The 22,760-nt window shown below is 41.6% G+C and overlaps 1 protein-coding gene across 1 annotated transcript in view; it reads left to right on the forward strand.

Moving 5' to 3' along the window:
• CFAP54 (cilia and flagella associated protein 54) overlaps positions 1 to 22,760 on the forward strand; it is a 405,582-nt gene that overhangs the window by 188,017 nt on the left and 194,805 nt on the right. Inside the window, exons 34-37 of the mRNA XM_040408225.1 lie at positions 5,164 to 5,394; positions 13,880 to 14,034; positions 15,503 to 15,684; positions 16,003 to 16,230. Of these exons, the coding sequence (XP_040264159.1) occupies positions 5,164 to 5,394; positions 13,880 to 14,034; positions 15,503 to 15,684; positions 16,003 to 16,230 (796 nt within the window). The remainder of the gene's footprint in view (positions 1 to 5,163; positions 5,395 to 13,879; positions 14,035 to 15,502; positions 15,685 to 16,002; positions 16,231 to 22,760) is intronic.

Genomic DNA, 22,760 nt, shown 5'->3' on the forward strand with positions numbered 1-22,760 from the left:
TGGCACTGTTATGGGGGCATCTGTGGATGGCACTGTCATGGGGGCATCTGTGGATGGCACTGTCATGGGGGCATCTGTGGATGGCACTGTCATGGGGGCATCTGTGGATGGCACTGTCATGGGGGCATCTGTGGATGGCACTGTCATGGGGGCATCTGTGGATGGCACTGTCATGGGGGCATTTGTGGATGGCACTGTTATGGGGGCATCTGTGGATGGCACTGTTATGGGGGCATTTGTGGATGGCACTCTTATGGGGGGGATCTGTGGCTGACACATAGCATCTTATGCTATCTGTCATCCACAGATCCCCCCCATAACAGTGTCCCTGTGTAGTGTGAATTACCCCAAATACAGAGGGTGGGGCCGCCATCTAGTTTTGTAATTTGGCCCCGCTCACTGTAGTAATTCTATCTATAACTGTAGGCATTGTTTAACAATAATCTTCAATATATCCATTAATCTTCACTTACTTACGTGCGTATCAGACATGAGGCCGGGCAGGCGGGCAGGCACTGGCAGCGTAACTCAAAGTGGGCAGAGCAGGCGCGTGACGTAGTGAGTTAAGCTGCCAGTGCCCGCCCGGCCTCCTGCCTGATACGGACGTTAGTAAGTGAAGATTAATGGATGTATTGAAGATTATTGTTAAACAATGCCTACAGTTATAGATAGGATTACTACAGTGAGCGGGGCCCGATGCAATAGAATACAGAGACTGCACCGCGCCCCGATGCCATTATAAAACTAGATGCCGGCCCCAAGCCCCTCCTCCCTCCCCACTGATACACCCACCGACCGCGCTGTGCAGCATGCGGTCAGCGCTGTATAATTGTAAACTGCAGCATTCGCCCTATAAGACGCACTGCAATTCCCCCCCCCCATTTTTGGGGGGGGAAACAGTGCGTCTTATAGGGCGAAAAATATGGTACATACACTATAATAGTGCAATAGTAACTTAAAGCAATTTCTGGACAGATTCCTATAGAAAACAAATAGTATAGTAATTTATCCACTAGTACCTTTTATGCTGTAGATACATCTAATGAAAGGCATGTATATATATATATATAGTGGCCCACGAAAAAGTAGCCTGACTCCAGCGATAGTATGACAAGATGAATGAGCAAGTGGATTATTATTATTTTTTTATTACCCACAAGTCACAGACGAAGAATCTGAAACTGGTCCCCATCACATCTTTGCATCTTTGGGCATGTTGAAGTATGTTGGCTGATACTGTTTGCAGCTCTTCTACAGCGATGCTGCAGAAGAAAAAGAGTCCTACTCTTCCAACAAGGTGGGGCATCATGCCACACCTCACAGAACTCACTGGCACGGGTTCATGAACTGTTTACGGAGGAGCGAACTGTGAGCAAGGGGTTATGGCCACCACGTTCCCCAGACTTGTCCACATGCGATTTTTACCTGTGGGGAAATTTTAAACAGAAAGTGAATAAATACTAATGGGACGGCTCACTCTCTATAAACACGGATAGGTGCCAATGTCCAAAATGAATCACCCCTTCAAAAGCAGTAAAGTTGAATTTAATTGGACCGGCACTCGAACATAAGGGTTCACGCAGAGGACCAATATAAAATAAAATAGTGCAATTTATTAAACCATAAAAACATGCATACTCGTATTTGTGGGATGGATGAGACAGTAGATGAACTATCTCATATAACAAGTCCGCAAGGTGCAGGTATGTCTGTTAAGTTGGATCAAACCTAGCTGAATGGAAAATGGATAAAGTCCCGTTCTTATGCTGATGATTCCTGTTGAGAAAAATCCATAGCAAACAGTCTCATAGCATAATAAGTGGAGTACTCACTATTTGAAGCGTAACTCTGTGGTGTCCCACATGTAAGAGCGCTTTCCTCGGTGTCGATTCAATCAAATGCAAACGGCAGAATGTAATTGCTTGCTGACGTCATAAATCGGAACTCCGTAAGATCGCTTCTATTCTCGTGAGATGAGCTGTTACCTTTTCTTTCGTATGATACAGACTCGGCTTAAACGCGGCTTAAAAATCGCAGTGAAGCTTCGATCTTTTGATCATATATTACTATCAGTAGCCAGCCGTTAGTAAGATCGACCACCAGTCGGTTTTCTTTAGTTTTTTTTCTTCAAAAAGTAGTTTCATAGATATCTTTCAATGTTGCATGGCCATGCTTAAAATTTCGGACTCTTTATGAATATCCCATCGATCCCAGACGCGTTTCGAAATAGATCCCTATTTCTTCCTCACTTGATCCAACTTAACAGATATACCTACACCTTGCGGACTTGTTATATGAGATAGTTCATCTACTGTCCAATCCATCCCACAAATACGTGTATGCATGTTTTTATGTTTTTATGGTTTAATAAATTGCACTATTTTATTTTATATTGGTCCTATGCGTGAACCCTTCTGTTCGAGTGCCGGTCCAATTAAATTCAACCTTAAAACAGAAAGTGTCCGCTAACAATCTACATCTCCTGGATGAACTCAATGAAAACATCACAAACACTATCCGCAGCATCACAAGCAGGAACAGCCAACATAATCTCACGTGCCCAAATTGGCACAGACGTGAACGGGGACCACTTTCACCATCTTTTGTGACTTGAAGGTAATTTTAAAAAAGAAAATCCACTTGCTGGCTGTCCTTGTCAAGGACAACATCTGCATGGAGTTTGTATGTTCTCCCCGTTTCTGCATGAGTTTCCTCTGGGTACTCCAGTTTCCTCCCACACTCCAAAGACATACTGATAGGGAACTAAGATTGTAAATGATGATAATGTCTGTACAAAGTAGTGGCAAAATGCACACCACTCAATGCCAAATAAGTGTAACTTGGAGGAACATATGGGACTATGAATACTATCGCACATACAAACCGGATTCCAAAAAAGTTGGGACACTATACAAATCGTGAATAAAAACTGAATGCAATGATGTGGAGGTGCCAACTTCTAATATTATATTCAGAATAGAACATAAATCACGGAACAAAAGTTTAAACTGAGAAAATTTACAATTTTAAGGGAAAAATATGTTGAATCAGAATTTCATGGTGTCAACAAATCACAAAAAAGTTGGGACAAGGCCATTTTCACCACTGTGTGGCATCTCCCCTTCTTCTTACAACACTCAACAGACGTCTGGGGACCGAGGAGACCAGTTTCTCAAGTTTAGAAATAGGAATGCTCTCCCATTCTTGTCTAATACAGGCCTCTAACTGTTCAATCGTCTTGGGCCTTCTTTGTTGCACCTTCCTCTTTATGATGCGCCAAATGTTCTCTATAGGTGAAAGATCTGGACTGCAGACTGGCCATTTCAGTACCCGGATCCTTCTCCTACGCAGCCATGATGTTGTGATTGATGCAGAATGTGGTCTGGCATTATCTTGTTGAAAAATGCAGGGTCTTCCCTGAAAGAGATGACGTCTGGATGGGAGCATATGTTGTTCTAGAACCTGAATATATTTTTCTGCATTGATGGTGCCTTTCCAGACATGCAAGCTGCCCATGCCACACACACTCATGCAACCCCATACCATCAGAGATGCAGGCTTCTGAACTGAGCGTTGATAACAACTTGGGTTGTCCCTTGTCCTCTTTGGTCCAGATGACATGGCGTCCCAGATTTCCAAAAAGAACTTCGAATCGTGACTCGTCTGACCACAGAACAGTCTTCCATTTTGCCACACTCCATTTTAAATGATCCCTGGCCCAGTGAAAACGCCTGAGCTTGTGGATCTTGCTTAGAAATGGCTTCTTCTTTGCACTGTAGAGTTTCAGCTGGCAACGGCGGATGGCACGGTGGATTGTGTTCACTGACAATGGTTTCTGGAAGTATTCCTGAGCCCATTCTGTGATTTCCTTTACAGTAGCATTCCTGTTTGTGGTGCAGTGTCGTTTAAGGGCCTGGAGATCACGGGCATCCAGTATGGTTTTACGGCCTTGACCCTTACGCACAGAGATTGTTCCAGATTCTCTGAATCTTCGGATGATGTTATGCACAGTTGATGATGATAGATGCAAAGTCTTTGCAATTTTTCGCTGGGTAACACCTTTCTGATATTGCTCCACTATCTTTCTGCGCAACATTGTGGGAATTGGTGATCCTCTACCCATCTTGGCTTCTGAGATACCCAATCATGTTGCCAATTGACCTAATTAGTGTTAATTGGTCTTCCAGCTCTTCGTTATGCTCAAATTAACTTTTTCCAGCCTCTTATTGCTACTTGTCCCAACTTTTTTGGGATTTGTTGACACCGTGAAAATTGGAATCAACGTATTTTTCCTTTAAAATGATACATTTACTTGGATTAAACGTTTGATCTGTCATCTACGTTCTATTACAAATAAAATATTGATATTTGCCATCTCCACATCATTGCATTCAGTTTTTATTCACAATTTGTTTAGTGTCCCAACTTTTTTGGAATCCGGTTTGTATATTGCCAACCAGTTACAGAGGCTCAAGCCATTCAAATAGATGTTTATGTAGTCAGTGCATTATAACGAAGGCTCTGTAGTTCTTGACATATATGCTGGTATGCCCATAGACTTCACTCCAAAAGGGTGTCTGTGGCATAAATCTGGGCAGTATACATGTGCATAATCAACTACATTTTTCAATAGACGGGAATCCCACAAGAATACATAATGTGCTGTATAGATTTTTTACAATGGGAGTCAATGACATAGGCATACAGTTGCATCCATCTGGGGTACATGTCTATGTTTGAAATGTGCACCAAGCATATACCCCCAGCCTTCATCTGAATAGACTGTAAGATACATGTTTTTCTGGTTGACCTCTATATATATATATATATATATATATATATATATACCAAGGAAAAAAGGCGGCACTGGTACAAAATCAGTCATATATAATTTTTTAAAACTTTTTTTATACCTAAAAGGACACTAGAAGAACATCTCCTTTATGTAAAATGTTGAATACATCGCTGTATTTGGTACATAGTTACAATTGCAATCTCTATTCTGTGCTGTATCCCCATGACATATTATTCACTTTTTAAAGTTTTGGGTGGTGTATCTGCACATTTTATCAGAATATAAACTATTGTGTTATATAATTCTGTTATGTTGAACTTTTGTGGTTCTATACTATAGATTTAGTACTATTTTTCTTTTCATTTCAGACTTACTAGAGAGGAGATTGAGAAAAAAGCTTTTACAACTCTGGTCGTGCTGCTAACACCTATTGTTGGGAGATATATAAAACGTAAGAGACTTTTTCAAGCCAGCAGAGAAGAGATGCCATGGAGAGCTCAAATGAATCTACTTCTGGCACTAACTCACTTCACCTTGTTTAAGAAAAAGCTTAGTCAGCGTTGCAGCGAAGAACCAGCAAGTGAGCAAAGCATTAACAGGTAACACTAAGACAGCACATGAGCAGCTTCACAAATAATGCCTCTCATTAGCATTCTTCCACATTTTCAGCTAGAGACAAATAACCAGTGTAAGATCCTCTAGTAATGAAGAGACACGGTGGCCCTTGTTCTTAGGTTTACCAACTTAAATGTTATGTTGTCTTGTTAGTTCCTTTAATGCTGCAAGAACAAATTGCCATTGTGTGACCTTTTCTATGCCCTGTTCCTTCCGTCTGTTAATGGGCACAAACACAGATCACAATATCTATAATTCTGTAGCATTGCAGTACTTCTTTATACAGCTGCTTCCCAAATTTGTATGCAGCATTCTTACCCAAATTTATATGCAACCATAGATACATTAAGTCATTCTCTGTGGCTGTTTTGTCTGTACCAAACCTATGCTTTAATTGTTGTGAGGGATTAGCTCTATCTCCGGGGTCTCAGTCACAATATTCTCGCTGACAACAGTGTTAAATGTCCAAACAGTGCATTTATTTTGATACCAGCGCCAGCAAACACGATACAAAATGAAAACCTTCCCGTCTGGGCTCTACATAAACATATAACATGATCCCTGACTCACCTATATAGAGCGCTTTTCACACATGGAACATAAATGCGGCTTTCACCAGCCATAAAGTCCAGCAGCTTCCGGTCTTTGACCCTTCAACACGTTCTGGGGGATTGTGGCCCATTAGTCCTCCCTACTCTGGCCTCACGACCCTTGTTCCCAGGCGTCAAGGCGTCCCCCAAAGTTCCTCTAGCGCCTAGCCCCGTGGCCCCTCAGCCTTGCCCTGCTGAGACCACACTGACAGAGCCTCACCAGGCCTCTGTCTGTATATTCCCCACTAACTGACACCCTGGGAGGATCTTTATCCCAGTCTGATTATCACAGACCTCACCTGCGATCCTCTGTGGTCCAAGGTAACACCCGTGCTGGATGGGTGTGGATTGGCAGATCCCACTTCCAATCCTATCTGCCAATCCAACTAAAATCCGGCCCAGACTACACCAACAAGAACTTTGTCAATGTCTCAGTAAGCTACATACTTCTGAGACTATTACCTCCCATATTTTAGCTATCCCACCCAGCTGAGGTATCTGAGTGGGATATACACCTCTTCCCGCACTGTCCACCTTATCACACTTATCACAATATATATAACTAACAGCATTGTCCAACAGAAGATTGCAAACACATTCCAAACATACAGTACAGACCAAAAGTTTGGACACACCTTCTCATTCAAAGAGTTTTCTTTATTTTCATGACTATGAAAATTGTAGATTCACACTGAAGGCATCAAAACTATGAATTAACACATGTGGAATTATATACATAACAAACATGTGTGAAACAACTGAAAATATGTCATATTCTAGGTTCTTCAAAGTAGCCACCTTTTGCTTTGATTACTGCTTTGCACACTCTTGGCATTCTCTTGATGAGCTTCAAGAGGTAGACCCCTGAAATGGTTTTCACTTCACAGGTGTGCCCTGTCAGGTTTAATAACTGGGATTTCTTGCCTTATAAATGGGGTTGGGACCATCAGTTGCGTTGAGGAGAAGTCAGGTGGATACACAGCTGACAGTCCTACTGAATAGACTGTTAGAATTTGTATTATGGCAAGAAAAAAGCAGCTAAGTAAAGAAAAACGAGTGGCCATCATTACTTTAAGAAATGAAGGTCAGTCAGTCAGTCGAAAAATTGGGAAAACTTTGAAAGTAAGGGCTATTTGACCATGAAGGAGAGTAATGGGGTGCTGCGCCAGATGACCTGGCCTCCACAGTCACCGGACCTGAACCCAATCGAGATGGTTTGGGGTGAGCTGGACCGCAGAGTGAAGGCAAAAGGGCCAACAAGTGCTAAGCATCTCTGGGAACTCCTTCAAGACTGTTGGAAGACCATTTCAGGGGACTACCTCTTAAAGCTCATCAAGAGAATGCCAAGAGTGTGCAAAGCAGTAATCAAAGCAAAAGGTGGCTACTTTGAAGAACCTAGAATATGACATATTTTCAGTTGTTTTACACTTGTTTGTTATGTATATAATTCCACATGTGTTAATTCATAGTTTTGATGCCTTCAGTGTGAATCTACAATTTTCATAGTCATGAAAATAAAGAAAACTCTTTGAATGAGAAGGTGTGTCCAAACTTTTGGTCTGTACTGTACATGGTCAGTCTTACAATTAATTCTAGCTTTCTACTGCTGCGCTCATATTCTAAGTGGCAGGAATAGCTCTTGAGTGGACAAGTATGCATATCTTTATACTTCTGTCTTTGTGTATTGCTTTCTATTTTAATGTTAGCCTCTGGTTATACTATATTATACACAGTCGAATCACATTATTATGACCACCAGCTTATATCCAGAGTAGCCATCGTGTGAAGCATGGGCTGCAGCTAGATGTGCCTGCAGCTAGATGTCCCTGGTAGGTTGTCTCTGGTATCTGAAGCCATGCAGACTGCAGTGCATTCCACAGCTACTGGAGGGTGCATGGGGGAGGATCCATAGAATGAATAAAACGATCGAGGTGGTCCCACAGATGCTTAATTGGGTTCAGGTCTGGCGAATTAGGGGGCCAAGGTAGTACTTGAATGTCTTGGTCATGCTTTTACAATTAATGTTGTACATTTCTATCCATGTGACATGTCGTATTTGCCATCATATCCCATCCGCCCTAGGGAAGACAATCAGCCTGTATGGGTGTACGTGATCAGCAAGAATGGATTCATACCCAAATCAGTTGAGATTGTCTTCTACATGGATGAGTGGACTCATAGAATGCCCAAAAACCTTCCCTAGACCATAACGCTGCCACCACCAGCTTTTGTTCTTCCAGCAATGGTTGTAGGGTGTTTGTTCTCTGATACATTTCACCTGACTCGCCAGCGTCTATCCATTTGATGAACCAGAAAACGTGACTCATAGAAGAAAGCACCCCTTTGCCAATCAGTGGAGGTCCAATTCCGATACTGACATGAAAAGTTAAGCCTTTTCTGCCGATGCAACCTCATTAGCAGGTTGCATTAACCATGCATCCACAGTAGGGTCCACCCATACACAGCAAGGTTCATTGAACTGTTGTTTTAGACACACATCTGGTTGCCTCCTGGTTCATTTTGGTGGTGAGCTGCTCCACTGTAGCTTGTCGGTCCGCCCTTGCGCACCTTTGTAGCTGACATTGATCTCTCACATCAATGGCATGTGGTGCTCCACAGTTTCCACATCACCTTTTCACAGTTTGTCTATTCATGATACACTTTCACCACAGCAGCACGTGAACAGTTCACAACCGGCAAAATTTTTGAAATACTTCCACCCTTGGCTCGAAAGCCAATAATCATCTCTTTAAGCAACTTGGATAAATTGCGCCTTTTACCCATAACAGCAACAAGGGATATATGTGCAGACAGCCTATTGTAAACCTTATATACCCACCAAGTCAGATCATGACACGTAACTTCCTTCATGAGCTACGAGCTGCCAATGTAGGAAGTGGTCATAATAAAGTGACTCATCTTTGTAAATGACACTAACCATTGAAAATCACCCAGTCGTGTTGTAAAGCAATGTACTCACTGCAAAGTCTGGTTTCTCAATTCTAACTTAAGTTTAATTTATTTTTTTCTTGTTATTTAATAAGATTTAATTTTAATTAATACTCTAGGGGTAGAGAGCAAACTGTTAATGTTCATTTATATGTAAATCTTTTAATCATGTGTATGAAATTAAGAAGACCCTGGCACAGGGACAAACAGGGCTTTTAGCTTAGAATGTAAATGAGGATATAACATTAATACCGTCTATGTCACAGATGTAACAAGTATTATTGATCCTTTTCGTACATTATTATTACTCTCAGTTGTGCCATCCTATTGATACCTAAGAAAGATAAATTCCCAATGCAGACCATAATACATTATGCAGTGGCAAGATTTCTTTCTCATAATTCATCTCGTGACTTGACAACATTGCATATCCTTGATGAATTGCAATAATTTCAATAACATCAGTGTTTTTATAGCACCAAAGCCGGCTGTGTTATATTACCTCAGATGTCCATGATGTGCTCTGATAAGAACGCATTAGCCTTATCAGAATGAGTAAATTCTATTCTCGTATAATATGTAAAATAGTGATGCTACCCATATGTTATAGCTAGCCTGGAAACTGAGGTTCGGGTGGTGAGAGGGTCAGTTTTCTCAGGTATCTAGATACATTGAGCAGCACATATCAGTATTGGTTGGAATATTTGTTTCTTTATTAGAATATACTGCATTTGTCGCACTTCTTAAGTTAGGTATTCAGTGAAAGCTATGCTGATATCTATACGTGACAGTACATATTTATCAGTTTTTTCTTTTGCTTTATATTTTATTACTCATCTCTAGAGATGAGCGAATCGAATCCAACAAAGTGGAATTCAATCCAAATTTCATGATAAATTCAATTCGCCGCGAAGCCGAATTTCCTTGTCCTTCGTGGTAGCGGATTGATTTAACCTGAAATAGTGTAAAAACATCATACTTAGGTCCTCCATTTGCTCACGACTGGCTGGTCGCAACTATCTTGATTGAAGATCTCGGCCGAAATCCCATCTCTACTGATCTCTCTTTGATCAGTTCATCTTTATATTATTAATATGTAACCAGGGGCATATGCAGAAGTTATGGGACCTAACAACAACGTTTCTCCAAGAAGGCAAAGAGGGGAAAAAAAACGCATGTGATGGGAAATTCAACTGGATATACTGTGTATGTGTGTGTGTATGCATATGGGTATGTATGCATGTTTATAATCTAGCATGTCAAAAATCCTGAGGATGCTGGATCTTACTGTAGACAGGTATAGTGAGCTTCACAGTAATACTTCCTTAATTAAAATTAATATATTAAAATGAATATCTTTCTTTAAACACCAGTTTATTTTCCAAAATTGTGCTTAGTAATTTTATAATATAAGGGTCTGTTCACACAACGGATGGCATATACCATGGCAGAAACCACTGCTGCTGTTGTTCAGTCCAGATGCTCCATTGAATGGACATATATTGGCAAAATCTGGGTCTCCTGACCCCTGTGTGGCTCCTGAAAATGAATAGATAAGGTGGAAATGTGGCCTGCATGCTATTTTCATTGTAGGTTATGGTAGTAGTGGAACACTTAGCTGCTTAGCTACCACACATAAAACTACAAAGTCGAGAGACACATTCATGCCTGGTCCCTTCCTTTCTGGAGTGCAAATGGGGTAGGAGGGGACCCCTATTCTCAAGGTGGGAGTCCTGGAAGCACAACTGACACTCAGACATTTATGGCATATATTTTGATATGCCAAAAATGTTTCAAATGGTAGTACCTCTTTAGTTTCATCATGGCCTTGGGATTAGTTCAATTGGACTATGTGGCTTCAGACATGGAACGTTGTGCATCTCTTCTTTATAGGGTATGATACTGACCCTAACCCAACCAAAAATGCAATTTATTTATTACATTTTTTTGCCCAAAGATATTTTGTATTCTATTAAAATCACACATTTTCCTTTTTGTACTACTTTGAACAATGCTGTGTAAGCTGTAATTTGAGACTCTCATACTTCTGGCTGTATTCTATTTTTGCATATGAAATACATCACTTCAGGGTCTTTTTCCGTGAGTGCCGCATGTAGTTTTAAAAGTGCACTTTTTGTCTGACACAACCAATAAAAACTGCAGTAAGATAGCAGATTTGCACATCAGTTCAACCACTATTATTAGGACATTTATTAGAAAGTAGTCTTGTTTTCCCCATCTCCCCTGGGAGCTCTGTATGAATCTTCACAAACCCGTTAAACCAATTACTTTGGTCAGATTGAAATTTTTCTGGTTGCTATTACATTTGTTACGAGAGCTCAAGTTATTGATCTACTTTTTATGAGAAATCAAAAAGAGCCAGCAAAAGTTTCAATTGACAAAGGCTTTCTCCCCAAGGTGTTTGCCATAATGTAGATGAGAAATCTGTGAAATGGGGCTGTGTCGATTGTTCACAAAGCTGAAGGGAAAGCAGCACAGTTAAAAAATGAATATTTTTTTCTATTATACAGTATGATATAAATGAACTAAAGTAATCAGTTATTGGCCAAGTAAGCCTAAACAACAATAAATCATTGTTAAAGTCATCTTTATATATTAGCAGGTTAATGCTGTTAAGAATCCCATAAATCCCATTAGTGTAAGTTATTTGCATAAGGTCGGGAGAATACTGTTTTAAGCCCCAACTCATGCTGACCTGGGACTATATGTAAATCCTAATAATTCTGCATGGGTCCCTCTATAATGTGTGCATCCCACATTTATGAACAAACACATGTAAACAGGCAGTATCCTCCACCATCCTGAGGTGTGTGTTTTTGTGACCATATTCTAACAGTGACCATATAGATATCATTCTGTGTGGCCCCCAATCATCTGGTGACAGACATGTATGTTTATGTCTTGTGGCTGCTCACATGCATTTTTCTCATTAGATGGGAATCCTGGAGGTGTAGCCAGATATCTGCATTATATACTGTATGTACAATATGCCATAAATACTATAAACTATTTCAGTTGGTATAACTCGTTTAACTTTAATTTTCGGCCCATGGTATTTCTTCAGTCTGACAATGTGATCCCCAAACAGAAAAGATTGTGCACCCCTGATATAGGCCAATATAGACAAACTCAAATAAAACATGAGAATGGTTGAACTTGATGGACTTGTGTCTTCTGGAGCCTATGGAACTATATATTATTAGAAATCTAATTATGCCTCTATACCCATATATTTTCTGAAAGTACACACCTGACACATTCTGAAAATGGACTTCACACTCATGGGTGCCTTAATGCAAAGTTTTTTTTAAAAGAAATGCATAAAGATTTATGTTAAAAGTCTGAGATGCCCAACGCTTTGAAAAATGAATGTTCCAGATATGCAAGTTATTATGTTTCACACGTGTCTACATATCTTCACAAATTCACCCAAAAATCCCCACCATGACAAATGTCCTTAATTAGGAGCAGGGGGTGATTACACGAGAATCTGCTTGTCTTCCCACACCAGTCCCTAATAGGTAGGGGTGATAGCATGAAGAAAAGTTCCTGTATTACTCCTTGGGATCACTGGAGGCTATACAGGGAAAAAGAAGACAGTAACAGGCCTTTTTTTTCTTCCTGATATCACATGAGGCTTCCTCCTCCTCCTACCATTCTCTTACAGGCAGATAGGACCAGAAAGTAAAACTTTTCATGCTGCTACCTGAATTAAGTCTAGTATCATTTGAAGGCTAAAATTCCTTGATAGTGCAAGAGTTCGGTGGTTGGTCCCATCTTACAAAAGCCAGGACATTTCCAATACTTTATGATTGGAAGGAGATTGCCCTTTGGGATCCTCAGTGATACTGAGAAGGACAGGGATGCAGCAGTGCATCCCGTTCCTTGTGGTGTCCTGGCCACCCGCTGTTCAAGGAACTGCAGCACAACCCCATTCAAGTGAATGAGGATGGCCAGCTAGCAGGGAACACAGTACCAAACCAGTTCTGCCCCTTCGCTCTCAGAATTATGAAGGTCCAAGAAGTTGAATCCCCACCAGCCCCTTTAAAGAGAATCTGTTACCACAAAATGCAGTACAATCTGAAGCTGAGCAGATTAATATATAGTTTTGTGGTAAACGATTCAGTAAAACATGTCATTTTATATATTTAAACCTCCGTTTTTTTCTGAGCTGAATAGCATTCTGGGTGGTCCTACTTAGTGACTGATAACATTCCCTGTATAAGTGCTTATGCAGAGATAGCTGTCAGTCACTGATAAGGTGGCCCATTCAGCTAGTAAGCTCACAAAGAGCTGAGATTTTGATGAATTCATTTCAGATTATGCTGAATCTTTTCCCACAAAACGATATATATCAATCTCCTCAGCTCCTTCCTCCTGCCCTAGAACATGCTGCCTGCGGATTGCACTGCATTTCATGGTGACAGGTTCTCCTAAAAGAGATTTGTGAATTAGAAAATTGGTCAGCTGTATAAAGAGGTTGAATAAGATTAGAATAGATATAGACCCTAATCTGAAGCAAGCATTTTAGGCTGGTCTTAGATGGCCATACTACTGCTGTCTTTGTTATAAGACCCCCAGACCTTCTGTGGTCTCATTATAGCCATCTACCACCCACCATAAATTCCATTTATAGCATGTAACACTAAAGAACAGTAACCATAGACCAAAGCGTTCTCTTCTGTGCTTGTAGTTGTCAATTGAAACACCTTCCTTTGAAAATGCTCATTCTAACGCTGCATTACTAGAACTCTCTTCTCATTGCACTGCCAAATTGTACCTGCTGTCTGGTTCCAAGTTGCTAGTTAAGTGGAAAAGTGTCTGTTCTTCAAGTTGTTGTGACTGAATTAATTGCTTGGAATTAACGTTTGTTTTGGTTCCATACATGTGTTTTTCTGTGTTTCTGCAGCTATAGAGTTCTGGATCCCGAATTATTCACTTTGCATCACGCTGGCACTGTAGTCATGGCAACAGAAACAAATGCTGCAGATGAGCTAATGTCTAGCCTAGGTCACCTTCATCCCTCACTTAAACTAGATCTTCCACCAGACGCCAAACTAACGGGTAAACATTTTATAAATTTACACCACAATGTCCAATATTTTACTGTGTTTTTGCATTTAATTACAAATGTAATTGCATTCTCAAAACGCCTCCATTGAAATACAAATTGCCTGTGTAATGGCTTCTGCTCTCAGTGACTGTAGAGCATGCATTTTCAAAAAGACATGCCGTTCACTGTGTGCCAGTCCTGAAATCCAGTCCAGTCCTTTATTACTGGGGGTAACTAATTCATCACGGGCATTAATAACTAATAAGTAATGACCACCATTTGGCTACTGATTCATCCTGTGGAACTGCTATTAGTTTTTTATGCTGCTGACTTGGAAACTTCCTCTAGATTCTCAAAGTGACAATTAAAGCTGTTAACTGTAACGTCAATCAATGTCTATGATGTGGAAGACTGTAGACATCGTAGCCTGAGCTAATTCCATGGCCATTAGGGAAATACTGGAGAGCACTCAATCGAAAAAAATTAAGTGCCCTATAGAAATACTGATAAAATACCCTAAAGTCTATCGATATCTTCTAGGGCAATTTTGTTACTATTGTGTTGTGCTCCTTTTGGGCTAAAAAAAAACATTTTACCAATTTTACCAAATCAAAAATGTTCAACAATATGTCTTCTACAACCTTCAGGTTTCACTGACTTTACAGACTTTTCCATCTCACTGAAATCCATGGGAGAGCTGCTCTGATGGCTAGATCTATAGCCCTTATCTCAATTTCCCAGACAGCTCATAAACAGTCATTTAAGTTGAATTCTTATCAGTTTGATCATAATTTAGGTTAAAGGTTTATGAGTTGTCAGGAAAGTAGAGATAATGGTTACAGATTGAACCATCAGAGCAACCTGAAGAAGGAACAGCTTGCAGAGTCAGTGAAACAAAAGGCTGTAGAAGACAGAGAATTTTAAATAAAGACCAACTGGAAAAATGCCTTTTATCCTAAAAAAGCACAATGCAATAATACAGAAAAAAATGCCCCCTAAAAGCACCAGTATCTGTAGCCTTTAAGACATGATATGGCATAAACCTTACATATCACTGGAGAGGAGGGTGAATCACCCACACCCTCTCAACCCTTCTCAAGTGATGAAAGATCCCGCCATTCAAGTTGTAGAATAATTTTATAATATGTTCATTCTATTTCGGACAACCATAAAATCAGTCAGTGTGGTTTACCTTGAAGCAGGGACTGGTCCAGTCCTGAAACCAATCATATACACCCCCTTAAAATTAAAGTAAAAACGTCTACATCTAACCTAAGGTGTATTGTGGATTCTGTGATAGCAGCGCCTACACAAAAAAAGTAAAAATCCCTTTAATATAATATCAAACGTGTTCTCCAAGTGTTCCATTGCAGATAGGAAGTGATGTTCACCGGAAATGTTGTATTTGTTGCCAACATGTTTATATGATTGCACCTCTTTCATCCCGTATTTAGCCTATATTTACATGTTACTATTTAGATTCTGTAGATATCTCTGAACCAAGTACAAAACGAAGTGATATGGATACTCCACGTACACAAATGACTAATGACACAGATACTTCATCTCCTCCTTTAAAAGAACAAGCAAAGCTAAACATGTCCTCACTTATTCTTTTGGATCACCTTGGGAAGATTTTTATGCACCTTGAAAGAGCATTGGTAAGCCATTTTCCTAGTGAATTGCCTCTTTTATGCTTCCTGAAGTGCAGTGACGGCCATTAAATGGTTTTTAGTGTTATGCAATGTATTTAAAATTTTGCATATTTCATTTTGAAGCACTAACACACTTTCCTTCTACTATTACAAATTCATATTCTCCTGACATCTGAGAAAAATATTTAAATGACTATACTGAATGCATGTAAGCCAAATTTATACATTTATTACAAACGTTTTAATGGGGTTTTCTAAGATTTTGACGCCTTTTTAACCCCTTTTCCAGCCACATAATCCATTTTGTGCATCACAATTTTGCAGGTTTTGGCACATCGAGGAGGACATTGGACTTTACTACAGAATGCTGGTCGAGTACTATGGAACCTTGTACTTGAAATACAGCTAATCACTAAAAATCACGATGCAAATAAAGGATTGTTGCCCATCACAAGAGATCGCCTGAACAATGAAATTTGGATGCCATTCTATTTTGCGGCAGACACCATGCTTGATATGATTGTCACATTACAAAAGACTGGTTCAGTGCAGGTAATTTTGATATTAGTGTATGTCTATGACCTTGCACATTTTAAGGAAGACATTTATTCATTTTCATTAATTTATGTATTTGTTGTTTATTTGGACAGTGGTCACAACTGTTCGGTTTGTGTAGGCCTCTTGTTCTGCAGCTGTGTTGACTAATGTTTGAACAGTGGAAAACTAATTTATTTGAGATGTAGAAATCAAAGGGTATTCACAACTCAGACATGTATAACATATCCACAGAATATGCCATAAACACCTTCATTAGAGGGTGGAGTTCCCCAAACCATGTCCCGCTTGGTGTGACATGCTTGACTATTTCCATAGCAGTGAATTAAGAGAGTCACACACACGTGCTCAGCTTTTTATTCAATCTCCACCTGGATAAGGCGTCAGTCGGTTTGGATCTCCACATGGGACCTGTATCTATCAGACATTTATGGCATATTGTGTGGTTGGTAATGCCACTTTAACCTGTATAAACCTGTACCTGTCTAGTATACTGAGGTTTAGTGAACAGATCTTCACTGGCGCAAACTCTCAAAGCTCTTTTGAACCTGCAGGTTATACGGTTAACCTCAAGCCTTACCTATAAACATTAAGAGGGAAATAAATCATTTAGCTTGCGCCAGAAAAGTGGTGTTAAAAAGTCACAAACTTTTTAGAAAAAATAGCCTGAAGTGGAGTTTTTTACGCTGCCCTCACCACTTTTCCAGAAGGGGGCGTTGTAAAATCAGGAAGGGGGCTTGACCAGCCTCCACCACATTTCTATTAATTTACGCCAGTTGTCTAGCACAAATGGAGCTAGAAATCTACGGCAGCTCAGGGCTGCTGTAGATTTCTGTTTGGGCACATGGACTGACGGAGGATGCACCTAATTTATGATAAAATGATGATGAACATAAATTAGGCGACACCTCCGGCAGCCCAGGTGTCACCACCAGATCTTTGAGAAGTTCTGTTAGACGTTCTTCAGTACCTTCTGCATGATCTTCTTTTGTTTTTCTTTCGTTTTGACATCTCTCCTCCCTCTCCCAGCTGTCATCTATTAGCAGTGATTGCCTCCCTATATAGCTCCTCCCCATACTGCCTTACCTTGCGGTTTATACAACTTCCTGGAGTGTGCTGATGCTAGAAGCTGTTACTGCTGCGTCCACAAGATAAGTCTGTTTTTATATTTCTGTTTTCCTGTGGGCTTGATCCTAGGTGACCCTGACTCCCTCCGTATTAAGTGTAGGGAGCCGGTGGTCGTGTCCCCTCACTATTATAGGGTGTTCAGGTGTAATACAGTCGAGGAACGAGGGTATGCAATTTTATACCATTGAGATTTTTGCATAGGCTGAGCAGTAAGGGAGAGAGCTAGGGCTGTTACTGGGCTTACCCTTTTGTTCCTTAGTTTTGGATCAAGTTAGTCGGATCTCATTTGTGTCTTCTAGTTTTCTGTAACACCATCCGTAACATTATAAACCGCCAAAACCGTCTTAAGCATGAATCCGGTTTCAACCTTGATTGACCGCATGCAGGGTCTTTCACTGGAGGTAGCAGATCTCCGGAAAACTGTCTCTCAGTTTGAGGTGACCGTTTCTGCTTGCGTTCATGGAATTTGTTCTGAGCCTAAAATCTCGCTTCCGGATACATTCTCCGGGGGTAGTAATTTTGTTCGTTTTAGAGAGGCTTGCAAACTCAATTTTCGCCTACTTCCCCATTCCTCTGGTGATGAGGAGCGGAGGGTGGGGATCATCATCTCGCTACTCAGGGATAACACTCAGTCCTGGGCCTTTTTGCTGCCGGTGGGGGCATGGCCCCTTCGTTCAGTAGATTAATTTTTTTTAGCCCTGGGTCAGATATATGATGATCCGGATCGTATTTCTCTGGCGGAATCTAAACTGCGTCTTTTATGCCAGGGTAAACAGTCCGCAGAGATATATTGTTCAGAATTTCGGAGATGGGCAGCTGATACTGGTTGGAATGATGCTGCACTCCGAAGTCAATTTTGCCATGGTCTTTCAGAGGGATTGAAAGATGCATTTGCCTTTCATGAGAGACCTATCTCTTTGGAGTCTGCCGTTCGTATTGACAGGCGTCTTAGAGAGAGAGGAGAGATCACTCCTTCCTGTAATACTCAGTCCAAGGACAGTGCGGCGGTCTCATTCAGTGCGCAGGGGTCTCAGTCTTTCTCAATCCCTTCTGAGCAGGAGCCCATGCAGCTGGGTTTGCTTGTCTTTGACAATAGAAGATTCAGCTCTCAGAGGAGGGTTTGTTTCTGTTGTGGAGGTATAAATCATTTGGCAAATGTTTGTCCCTCTAGGAGATTCAGGCAGTTTTTTGAGAGTAATAAAGAAACAAAAAGAAAAAAATCCTCTAAAAACGTTCCATCTGTTACTATTGACAAGGTTGATGCGGAAATTGAAGGTTTTCCGTTTGCTTGTAGTTCCCGTTTTGTCCTACCTGCCAGGGTGGCGCTAGAGAGCAAGAACATTTGTTGTGAGATTTTTGTAGATAGTGGAGCAGCTGTCAATCTCATTGATAATCAATTTGCTATAACACATGGTTTCCAGGTATGCACTTTGGGAAAGGATATACCTGTTTTTGCTATTGATTCCGCTCCACTTTCTCAGAAATCGTTAAAGGGCATAGTTCACAATATCGGTTTGATTGTGAGTGATACTCATGTTGAGGATGTGTCATGTTTCGTCCTAAGCGGGTTGCCTACTCCTCTAGTGTTGGGGCTACCCTGGCTCACTAAACATAACCCCACCATTGATTGGCAAGCGAGGCAAATAAATGGTTGGAGTGACTTTTGCAGAGAGAATTGCCTCACAACATCTGTTTCAGAGGTTTCTACTAAGACTGTACCATCTTTTCTCTCTGAATTTTCGGATGTGTTTTCTGAGAGTGGTGTTCAGGAGCTGCCCCCTCACAGGGAGTACGATTGCCCTATTAATCTCATCCCAGGCGCCAAGCTGCCTAAATCTCGTTTATACAATCTCTCCCAACCTGAAAGGGTCGCTATGCGTGCTTATATCTCTGAGAGCCTGAGAAAGGGACACATACGACCCTCGAAGTCACCTGTTGCCGCTGGTTTTTTCTTTGTTAAGAAAAAAGATGGTTCTTTAAGACCATGTCTGGATTTCAGGGAGCTGAACAGTATCACAATTCGTGACCCTTATCCGCTTCCTCTGATCCTGGACCTGTTTAACCAGATTGTTGGGGCTAAAGTTTTTTCCAAGTTGGATTTAAGAGGGGCATACAACCTGGTCAGGGTCAGAGAAGGAGACGAATAGAAGACGGCCTTCAATACCCCTGAGGGCCATTTTGAGAATTTGGTTATGCCTTTTGGTTTGATGAATGCTCCAGCCGTCTTTCAGCATTTTGTGAACAGCATTTTTTATCATTTAATGGGGAAATTTGTACTAGTGTATCTAGATGACATTTTTATTTTTTTTCCTGATTTCAAAACTCATAAGGACCACCTACGTCAGGTCTTGCTCATCCTGCGGGAGAATAATATGTACGCTAAACTGGAAAAATGTGTGTTTGCGGTTCCAGAAATTCAATTTCTGGGGTTTCTTCTCTCCGCTTCTGGTTTTTGCATGGACCCCGAGAAGGTCCGCGCTGTGCTTGAGTGGGAGCTTCCTGAGAATCAGAAGGCGCTGATGCGTTTTTTGGGTTTTGCCAATTATTACAGGAAGTTTATTTTGAATTATTCCTCTGTTGTTAAACCACTCACTGATATGACTAGAAAGGGGGTAGATTTTTCCTCCTGGTCGGTAGAGGCGCGTAAGGCCTTTTCTAGTATCAAGGAGAGTTTTGATTCCGCTCCCATCTTGGTACAACCTGATATCTCTCTGCCCTTCATAGTTGAGGTGGACGCTTCTGAGGTGGGTGTGGGTGCGGTCTTGTCTCAGGGTCCCTCTCCTGCCAAATGGCGACCGTGTGCCTTTTTCTCGAAGAAACTACGATGTGGGAGATAGGGAGTTGTTGGCCATCAAGTTAGCTTTTGAGGAATGGCGCCATTGGCTAGAGGGAGCCAGACACCCTATTACCGTGTTTACCGACCATAAGAATCTGGCCTACTTGGAGTCAGCCAAGCGTCTGAACCCGAGACAGGCCAGATGGTCTTTGTTCTTTTCAAGGTTTAATTTTGTTGTCACGTTCCGCCCTGGGGTTAAGAATGTGAAGGCGGATGCCCTGTCACGTTGTTTTCCGGGAGGGGGGAACTTTGAAGACCCGGGTCCCATTTTGGCTGAAGGGGTGGTTGTGTCTGCTCTTTATTCTGAATTGGAGGCAGAGGTTCAGGCAGCCCAGGCAGAGGCTCCTGATCTTTGTCCTCCTGGGAGGTTGTTTGTGCCTCTCACTTTACGACACAAGGTTTTTAAGGAGCACCACGATACTGTCCTTGCTGGGCACCCGGGGGGTAGAGCCACAGTGGATCTCATTGCTCTGAGATTCTGGTGGCCGCCTCTTCGTAAGTCGGTTGAGGGTTTTGTGGCAGCCTGCGAGACCTGCGGTCGTGCCAAAGTCCCTCATTCACGGCCATCGGGTCCTCTCCTTCCGTTACCCATTCCTTCCCGTCCTTGGACACATCTGTCCATGGATTTCATTACAGACCTGCCTCGTTCCTCGGGGAAGACTGTGATTCTGGTGGTTGTGGACCGTTTTAGCAAAATGGCGCATTCTGTTCCTTTTCCTGGTTTGCCCAATGCTAAAACCCTGGTGCAGCATTTATTGGTCACATTGTCAAACTGCATGGTATCCCTTCAGACATAGTCTCTGATAGGGGCACGCAGTTTGTTTCCAGATTCTGGAAGGCCTTCTGTTCTCACTCTGGGGTTCGGTTGTCATTCTCTTCTGCTTTCCACCCGCAGTCGAATGGCCAGACAGAGCGCGTCAATCAGAATCTGGAGACATATCTGCGTTGTTTTGTGGCGGAGAATCAGGAGGATTGGTGTTCTTTTCTCTCCCTTGCTGAGTTTGCTTTAAATAACCGTCGTCAGGAGTCCTCTGATAGGTCACCACTTTTTGGTGCATATGGGTTTCATCCGCAGTTTGGGACATTCTCTGGAGAGGGGGCTTCTGGTTTACCTGATGAGGAGAGATTCTCCTCGTCTTTGTCATCTATTTGGCAAAAGATTCAGGATAATCTAAAGATCATGAGTGAGAGATATAAGCGTGTGGCGGATTAGAGACGTGTGCCTGGTCCGGACCTGAATGTTGGTGATCTGGTATGGTTGTCTACTAAGAGCATCAAATTGAAGGTTCCCTCCTGAAAGTTGGGTCCTAAGTTTATTGGGCCTTACAAAATCTTGTCCGTCATCAATCCCGTTGCCTACCGTCTTGATTTTCCTCACACTTGGAAGATCCATAATGTTTTTCATAAGTCCCTATTAAAACCTTATGTCCAACCCACTGTACCCTCCTCTTTGCCTCCTCCTCCGATTGTGGTTGATGGTAATCTTGAATTTCAGGTCTCTAGGATTGTGGACACTCTTGTATTGTCCGTGGTTCTCTTCAGTACCTTGTTCATTTGGAGGGTTATGGTCCTGAGGAGAGGATGTGGGTTCCAGTGGCGGACACTAAGGCCACTCGTCTTATCAGGGCATTCCATAGGTCCCATCCTGAGAAGGTGGGCTCTGAGTGTCCGGAGTCCACTCATAGAGGGAGGGGTACTGTCACCACCAGATCTTTGAGAAGTTCTGTTAGACGTTCTTCAGTACCTTCTGCATGATCTTCTTTTGTTTTTCTTTCGTTTTGACATCTCTCCTCCCTCTCCCAGCTGTCGTCTATTAGCAGTGATTGCCTCCCTATATATCTCCCCCCCCCCCATACTGCCTTACCTTGCGGTTTATACAACTTCCTGGAGTGTGCTGATGCTAGAAGCTGTTACTGCTGCATCCACAAGATGTCTGTTTCTTTATTTCTGTTTTCCTGTGGGCTTGATCCTAGGTGACCCTGACTCCCTCCGTATTAAGTGTAGGGAGCTGGTGGTCGTGTCCCCTCACTATTATAGGGTGTTCAGGTGTAATACAGTCGAGGAACGAGGGTATGCAATTTTCTACCATTGAGATTTTTGCATAGGCTGAGCAGTAAGGGAGAGAGCTAGGGCTGTTACAGGGCTTACCCTTTTGTTCCTTAGTTTTGGATCAAGTCAGTCGGATCTAATTTGTGTCTTCTAGTTTTCTGTAACACCATCCGTGACAGCAGGGGATATCAAGACTGGTCTTGATAAATCTTCCCTTGTTACAGTTGTCCTAAAAATTATGGTCAAATCAATACCATATATGTATGTTGTATACTTTATAAGGACCAGGTTTTCCTTTCACTAATTGCGTTTACAGTTAAAGCAGATATAACAAAAGAATTTTTTTTAAAAGGCCCCTTAATATCATATCAAAATGTGAAAACTCTTTTTTAATATGTTCTATGCTGAGATGTAAACTTGACTGAATTCAGAGGGAATAATGTTGTTACCAGAATCTTTTAGAAGTTCTGCCTTGGGCTTTAGGGCTGTAACTTCAAGGAATCTGGGAATAGAA

This window comes from Bufo bufo, chromosome 1 (assembly GCF_905171765.1).
Source record: "Bufo bufo chromosome 1, aBufBuf1.1, whole genome shotgun sequence".
In the NCBI taxonomy this organism is placed as follows: domain Eukaryota; kingdom Metazoa; phylum Chordata; class Amphibia; order Anura; family Bufonidae; genus Bufo; species Bufo bufo.